Raw genomic sequence first — 8,603 nt, forward strand, 5'->3', positions numbered from 1 at the left:
GATGACGATCCCGGGGATCAGGAGCGGACCGGTCACCTCTGCTAAAGTGCGGGAACCTGTCAATCTGGCTGAGGTGCAGGAGCATGACGACCTAGAGCGCCGGAGAAAGTGCATATGTGACAGTACTCCCTCCCCGGCGCGTTCGGCTCCAGCCACAGGACGCCAACCACAGGGACGATCCCGCGGATCCGTAGCGGACTGGTCGCCTCCGCTGAGGCACAGAAACCAGACGAACCGGCTGAGGAATGAGAGCCTGATGAGCTGGCTGAGACCTCCCCAGTTGCCTCGGGTGAGGCACGGGAACCTGTTCACTCAGCTTAGGCATGGGAGCCTATCCAACCCGCGTATTCATGGGAGCCTACATACTGGCTGAGGCCTCCCAGGTAGCTCTGGTTCCAACACCCGGACCCGACATCACCCCAACACAAAAAAACACTCCCCAATGCTTCCTTTTGTTGAGTCGTCATTCTGTAACGATGTACGCTGAGAGTCGGGAAGCAAGTTCAGGGACTGAATACATTTAATTAAGAAATGAACAAAACAAGAAACACAAACAGCGCACCGACATGAAACAGCAACAATGACAACTGGGGAAGAAACCAAAGGGAGTGATATATAAAGGGCAGGTAATCAAGGAGGTGATGGAGTCCAGGTGAGTGTCATTATGCACGTAAAGCTGGTGACAGGTGTGCACCCTAACGAGCAGCCTGGTGACTTAGAGGCCGGAGAGGGAGCACACGTGACAGGCTGTATAACAACAAAATGTGGAAAAAGTAATGTGGTGGGAATACTTTCTGAATGCACTGTATTTGATTAACTATTTAACTAACTATTGAGCAGTCTTAGGGCTAGGAGGTAGAAAATGTTCAGCGTCCTGTTGGTTACAGACTTGGTGCATCGGTATCACTTGCCGTGCAGCAGCAGAGAGAGCAGTCTATGACTTGGGTGGCTAGAGTCTGACCATTTTTAGAGGTATAGAGGTCCTGGATGGCAGGTAGCTCGGTCCCAGTGATGTTCTGGGCCATAGTCACTAGCCTATGTAGTGCCTTGCGGTTAGATGCCAACATTTGCCATACCAAGTGGTGTTGCAGCCAGGCAATATGCTCTCAAGGGTGCAGGTGTAGAGCTTTTGAGGATCTGAGGGCCCATACCAAATATTTTCAGCCTGCTGAGGGGTAAGAGGCATTGTCATGACTATTGGTGTGTTTGGAACATGATAGGTCCTTAGTGATGTAGAACACACACTAAACTTCAGCCCCGTCGATATGAGTGCTCGGCACTCTGTTTCCTGTTGTCCACGATCAGCTCCTTTGCTGAGGGAGAGGTTGTTGTCCTGGCACCACACTGACAGATTTCTGGCTTCCTCCCTGTGGATGAACAGGGAGTACAGGAGGGGACTGAGCACACACCCTTGAGGGGCCCCTGTTTTGAGGGTCAGCGTGGGGTATGTGTTGTTGCCTAACCTCACCACATGCGGGTGTCTAGTCAGGAAGTCCAGGATCCTGTTGCAGAGGGAGGTGGTCAGTCCCAGGGTCCTTAGCGTAATGATGCGCTTGGAGGGCACTATGGTGTTGAACTCTGAGCTGTAGTCAATGACTTGTGTGGCTCCTTTCCAATGGTTCAATACCACCACTAATGATCCAGTCATGCTGTGTAGAGACCCAGGGAGGCAGGGAGGGACAATGTCACATAGAACCAGGGAAGCAGAGAGAGACAGTACACAATGTAGGGAGAAATGAACTACAGATATGACTCACCATTCCACAGGTTCCTGGTCCCAAGCGGAGCGCTAGAATATGATACGCTGCCGCCTGCAAATTAATTAAGATTATGTATGTCACTGCTGCTTATTTACATGTTAGGTCTCATCCCCCTCTCCTCTCGTTTATCTGCACATGGCAGAGAGAGAGAGAAGCTGAAGTGTAGCTGATGTTACACAGAACTGAGATGATGTATGGTGTTAAACAAACCCTGGAACAGTGCTGCTACTGCCCAGCCTATTGCACAAAAATGCTACCACAGAGAGACATCCCTGAAGACCTTACAAAACCCCACACATACACAGAACACACACCTCATACACGTACACACACCTCATCCTGTACAGACGCACACCCACCTCACCCTGCCATGACCAAGGAATGTTCCTTTGCCATGACCAGGACTTAATTAATTTTTCATATCAAACAAGATAACTTTTGTAAGACTGCCAAGCTCAATTAAAAAATAGTACTATTTGGTCTTTGAAACCAGCAGTTATTTTCTTTCCTGTTGAATCATTAAGGAGGTTCCTACAGCTTCCTGTATCTCTGTCATGTATTGTGCCTCAATATTGGTCTGACAGACAGAGACTGAAAGCATCCCCCGGGGCTATTTTTCTCACTTCAGACACACTGAGCTATAGTTTCCTCGAACAAAGAAACACGCAATAACCAAAGCCGTAAAAATGTACGTATTGGCATCAGCAGTTCCATGATAATGTAACTGCCACTGAAATAAATAATTAGCTGAGCTGTGTTTATTGGAGTAGTAGTAAATTGCTCCTACAGAGCAGAGATACTGACCTAAGGTCAGTTTAACATTTCCTCTTCCTGGGGTTAAGCTCATGTTTTGTGTCTAGTGTGGTCTCCAACCCGGAGCTCTTTGTGTCTGTGGTTCTGGTGTGGACTTGTTAGTGTGGAAACATGGCAGAGATGGTTGAGATGTCTGGATCAGGTATGTGTTCTTTGGTCTGTCTCCAACTGCTGTGCCGGGTGTGCTGCTGCACTGCTCTACAGAAACCACTGAAGACCCAGGGCAACGTGAAGCTAGTCCAAACAACCTGTAATACTAGGGAGGAATGGAGTAAAGACACATGATGGGGGTGGATAGCAACAGAGGAGAAGGAATATAAACAAAGGATTACATGATGAAATGTTGGACTTGAGTCATATGATTGATTCAGGGTTCCATGGCCATCTGGATAGCAGAAGATTGTCTTGACTATATGTCAACTGCTTCCACATCCCAACCCACACAAGAAGACGTTTCTTGACGCGATTGCTTTTCTGCATTTCAAGTTTGTCTTGGTTCATCTTTTTAACATGCCCTGGATTTCAACAAAGCCAGACAAAAAATAATTGATTTACAATCCCTCCCTGGTTAAGAAAAGATCAACTCGAAGAAAAACTCGAAGAAAAACTCCACCTTTCTTTCTCCTTTTAGTCTCAATCCCCTTCTGAATAGTGCATTCGGAAAGTATTCAGACCCCTTCCCCTTTTCCACATTTTGTTATGTTACAGCCTTATTCTAAAATGGATTAAATATGTTTTTTTCCTCATCAATCTACACACAATAGCCCATAATGACAAAGCAAAAATAGGTTTTTAGAATCTTTCGCAAATGTATCATCCTGGAGATATTTCTACAACTTCATTGGAGTCCACTTGTGGTAAATTCAATAGATTAGACATGATTTGGAAAGGCACACACCTGTTTATATAAGGTCCCACAGTTGACAATGCATGTCAGAGCAAAAACCAAGCCATTACTCGAAGGAATTGTCTGTAGAGCTCCAAGACAGGATTGTGTCGAGGCACAGATCTGGGAAAGGGTAGCAAAACATTTCTGCAGCATTGAAGGTCCCCAAGAACACAGTGGCCTCCATCATTCTTAGATAGAATAAGTTTGGAACCTCCAAGACACTTCCTAGATCTGGCCATCTGGCCAAACTGAGCAATCGGGGGAGAAGGGCCTTGGTCAGGGAGGTGACCAAGAACCCGATGGTCACTTTGACAGAGTTCTCCAGAGTTCCTCTGTGGAGATGGGAGAGTCTTTCAGAAGGACAACAATCTCTGCAGCACTCCACCAATCAGACCTTTATGGTAGAGTGCCAGACGTAAGCCACGTAAGCCAGTAAATGGCACATGACAGCCCACTTGGAGTTTGAGTGGCCAGCCAGAGCCTGAACTTGAACCCAATCGAACATCTCTGGAGAGACCTGAAAATAGCTGTGCAGCGACGCTCCCCAACCAACCTGTCAGAACTTGAGAGGATCTGCAGAGAAGAATGGGAGAAACTCCCCAAGTGTGCCAAGCTTTTTGCGTCATACCCAATAAGACTCTAGGCTGTAATTGTCAGAATGGTGGGTGTAGCTGGTGTATTCAGTCAGGCATAGGAGAGCAGAGAATTGGGAGCAATGTAACTTTACTCAGAATAATGAATGGTGCAAGGTAAAACAATAGACTTGTCCAAACACAAAACACACAAACATCAACTTTTACGCACGGGCAAGAAACAGCACCCGTCGAAATAACCAGTCACCAACATACCGAACATGACATAAAACAATCCCGCACAACACCACGGGGGAAACAGAGGGTTAAATACATGAACAATAATTAGGGGAATGAAAAACAGGTGTAGAAACAAAGACAAAACAAATGGAAAATGAAAAGTGAATCAGCGATGGCTAGAAGACCGGCGACGCTGACCACCGAGCGCCGCCCGAACAAGGAGACGAACCGACTTCTGCTGAAGTCGTGACAATAATCACTGCCAAAGGTGCTTCAACAAAGTACTGGGTAAAGGGTCTGAATAGTTCTGAATAGTTATTTCTAACACATTTGCAAAAAACTGTTTCTGATTTGTCAATATGGGGTATTGTGTGTAGATTGATGAGGGAAAAAAACGATTGAATCCAGTTTAGAATAAGGCTTTAACATAACAAAATGTGGAAAAGGGGAAACGGTCTGAATACATTTCCAAATGCACTGTATATTTTTAGAGGGGGCCCACTGGACACAGACGTCAATTCAACATCTATTCTTGTTGGTTCCAAGTAATTTCATTGAAATGACGTGGAAACAACATTGATTTAACCAGTGTGTGCCAAGTGGGAGGAGATCATCAGGGTGAAGAGAAATGCAGACAAAACATATCTTTTGATTATTTCTGAATTCTGGGTATACAAGCATTTTGATGGATTTTTGGCCTCCTAAATATGACAATAAAATGCTGACTGTGGCCTTGTCAGAAAATCAAATAAAATTGTATTTGTTACATGTGCCAAATACAACGGTGGTAGACTTTAATCTGAAATGCTTGCTTACGAGCCCTTCCTAACTATGCAGAGTTTTTAATATTTATATACATAAATATTAAAAATAGTAACACAAGAGGAATAGAATATACAATAATGAAGCTAGAAACAGGAAGTACTCATCCTTCTTCCAAGCAAAGTCATGAACGTGTAATAAAACGAGGGACTATTTAATTTCTTTCGGATCAGGATGCAAAGGAATTAACTGGGCCAAAGAAGTTTCACAATGACATGTCCAGGAGTGGAATGTTAATTAACTTTCAATTGACTCAGTAAAATCTTTGAAATGGTGGCATGTTGTGTTTATCATTTTGTTCAGTATACTTGCAAATGGGTGGTTATAAATCATTGAATATGTTACCCGCGCCTAAAGTGATGGGATCTTGATTCCATGTCTATTTTCCTGCTCTGAACCCCAAAATGTCAGTCAGTGTCAGGCCAGTTGCACCTCCTCCCTGAGGGCATTAGGGTCTCTGCATCAAACTGTGTTGCTGTGGGGATGAAAGCCATAGTGAATGGCTCCAGATGTATCTGTCCCTCTCTCTTCCAAATCCAGTTATTGGACGCTAATGATAATAGTGCTGACTGAATCTGTGAGGGGAAATTGCAGGGTTTATATGTACTGGTGGGCAGACAGTGGCGATATGAGGGCTATTGCATTAATAATGCAAGAGGATCCTGCCCTAGTGGCTTGATTTACGGTTGGAATGAGCAACAGGTTGACTATGATTGTTGACTTTCTTTACTTTTTGATATTACTGGTACAATCTTGAAGCACCACAGTGCTCTGGTTTAGGCAGAGACGAGCTGTAGAAAATTACTTTGAAATCTCAAGAAATGGAACACACACAAACACACAAACCTCACACCAAAATAACTTCTCTCTGTGTCTCTCTGTAGGTATCTCCATGCCCATCCCTGTCCTAGGCCTGCGGGACCATACAAAGGTATTTAAAGATGGCAGCTGCCTGCTGACAGATGACAGTTTCGTCCTGGTAGGCTCCTTCGTGGCCTTCTTCGTCCCCCTCACCATCATGGTGGTCACCTACTTCCTCACCATCAGCGCCCTGCAGAATGAGGCTACACTCTGCCTGGACCAGCTCGTGCCCAGGCCCAAGTGGAGTGCCACCCTGACCCTGGGATTTTTCCCACAGTCCTCGCTCTCCTCAGAAAAGCTCTTCTTCAGGCGTTCGCTCAGCCGCGACACGAGAGGGGTGGGAGGAGGGGTTGGCGGGGCTGGGGTGGACCCGCGGTACGGGCGTCGTACCATGCAGTCAATTAGCAATGAGCAGAAGGCCACCAAGGTTCTGGGTGTGGTCTTCTTCTTGTTCGTGGTCATGTGGTGTCCCTTCTTCATCACCAATGTGCTGGCAGTGGTGTGCAACCCCATGAACTGTGACCCGTGGGTGATGGGGGGGCTGCTGAACGTGTTCGTGTGGGTGGGATACCTCTCCTCAGCCGTCAACCCTCTGGTATACACTCTGTTCAACAAAACGTACCGTGCAGCCTTCTCCCGCTACGTACGCTGCCAGTACAGCCCGGAGAGGAAGCCTCTGCAGCTCATGTTGGTTAATACCATCCCTCCACTGGCCTACAACTCCACCCACCTGCCCCTGGAGGAAATGGGGTCCCTCAGGAATGGAGGCCACAGTGGTGGAGGACCAAATCAAACTCAGACAACGACAAGGCACCCAGGGACCAAGATGAGAGCATCAGCTGTGTGAGAGGTTGTGAGCCTGTGAGGACTGAATCTCCCATAATCCTAGTGAGATGTGCTGTGTTTTGATCACGATCTCGCCTTGTTTCCGGAAGGAAACCTTTGGAACGGAGGTTCCTGTGCTGGAATGTGTTCAGTAGCTCTGTGGTGAGACTCATGCCAGAGAGGAATATGTGAAGAGAGAGGGTCCACTCCCGTCAAAATCTGTCCACGCGCAAATACAGTGATAAGCTGTAGGAAGCAGGGAGTACAGAGAGAGGAAAAGACACAACCTGCCTCACAAACACTTAAACTAGTTACACCAGAAGAGAACAACTGAGCTAAAGCAAAATTATCAGCAATAGCCAGGGGCCACGAGGGGATACATTTCCCCAAAATGATCATACACATAGCCTGGATACCAGACTGTTTAGCTAACATTCCACTCCTTGTGTGCCAAAGATGTTTCACAATGACACATCAAGGAGTGGATTATTAACTAAACAGACTAGTACCTAAGCTACAGTGGCTTGCGAAAGTATTCACCCCCTTGGCATTTTTCCTATTTTGTTACCTTATAATCTGGAATTTAAATAGATTTTTGGGGGGATTGTATCATTTGATTTACACAACATGCCTACCACTTTGAAGATGCAAAATATTTTTATTGTGAAACAAACAAGAAGACAGAAAAACGGAAAACTTGAGCGTGCATAACTATTTACCCCCCCCCCCCCAAAGTCAATACTTTGTAGAGCCACATTTTGCAGCAATTACAGCTGCAAGTCTCTTGGGGTATGTCTCTATAAGCTTGACACATCTAGTCACTGGGATTTTTGCCCATTGTTCAAGGCAAAACTGCTCTAGCTCCTCCAAGTTGGATGGGTTCCACTGGTGTACAGCTATCTTTAAGTCATACCGCAGATTCTCAATTGGAATTAGGTCTGGGCTTTGACTAGGCCATTTCAAGACATTTAAATGTTCCCCCTTAAACCACTCAAGTGTTGCTTTAGCAGTATGCTTAGGGTCATTGTCCTGCTGGAAAGTAAATCTCCGTCCCAGTCTCAAATCTCTTGAAGACAAACAGTTTTCCCTCAATAATTTCCCTGTATTTAGCGGCATCCATCATTCCTTCAATTCTGACCAGTTTCCCAGTCCCTGCCGATGGAAAACATACCTACAGCATGATGCTGCCACCACCATGCTTCACTTTGGGGATGATATTCTCGGGGTGATGAGAGGTGTTAGGTTTGTGCCAGACATAGCGTTTTACTTGATGGCCAAAAAGCACAATTTTAGTCTAAGCTGAGTACCTTCTTCCATATGTTTGGGGAGTCTCCCACATGCCTTTTGGCGAACACCAAATGTGTCTCCTTATTTTTTTCTTTAAGCAATGTCTTTTTTCTGGTCACACGTCCATAAAACCCAGCTCTATGGAGTGTACGGCTTAAAGTGGTCCTATGGACAGATACTCCAATCTCCGCTGTGGAGCTTTCCAGTTCCTTCAGGGATATCTTTGGTCTCTTTGATGCCTCTCTGATTAATGCCCTCCTTGCCTGGTCCATGAGTTTTGGTGGGCGGCCCTCTCTTGGCAGGTTTGTTGTGGTGCCATATTCTTTCCATTTTTTAATAATGGATTTAATGGTGCTCTGTGAGATGTTCAAAGTTTTGTATGTTTTTTATAACCCAACCCTGATCTGTACTTCTCCACAACTTTGTCCCTGACATGTTTGGAGAGCTCCTTGGTCTTCATGGTGCTGCTTGCTTGGTGGTGCTCTTTGCCTAGTGGTGTTGCAGATTCTGGGGCCTTTCAGAACAGGTGGAAGT

At 45.8% G+C, this 8,603-nt stretch overlaps 1 protein-coding gene across 1 annotated transcript in view; it reads left to right on the plus strand.

The window, feature by feature from the left end:
• The window catches only part of LOC112239637 (5-hydroxytryptamine receptor 2A), a 38,295-nt gene extending 30,955 nt beyond the window's left edge, over positions 1-7,340 (plus strand). Inside the window, exon 3 of the mRNA XM_024408075.1 lies at positions 5,981-7,340. Coding sequence (XP_024263843.1) covers positions 5,981-6,804 — 824 coding nt within the window. The 3' untranslated portion in view covers positions 6,805-7,340. The remainder of the gene's footprint in view (positions 1-5,980) is intronic.
• Positions 7,341-8,603: the final 1,263 nt, after the last annotated feature.

Source organism: Oncorhynchus tshawytscha, linkage group LG03 (assembly GCF_018296145.1).
Source record: "Oncorhynchus tshawytscha isolate Ot180627B linkage group LG03, Otsh_v2.0, whole genome shotgun sequence".
NCBI classification, from domain to species: Eukaryota; Metazoa; Chordata; class Actinopteri; order Salmoniformes; family Salmonidae; genus Oncorhynchus; species Oncorhynchus tshawytscha.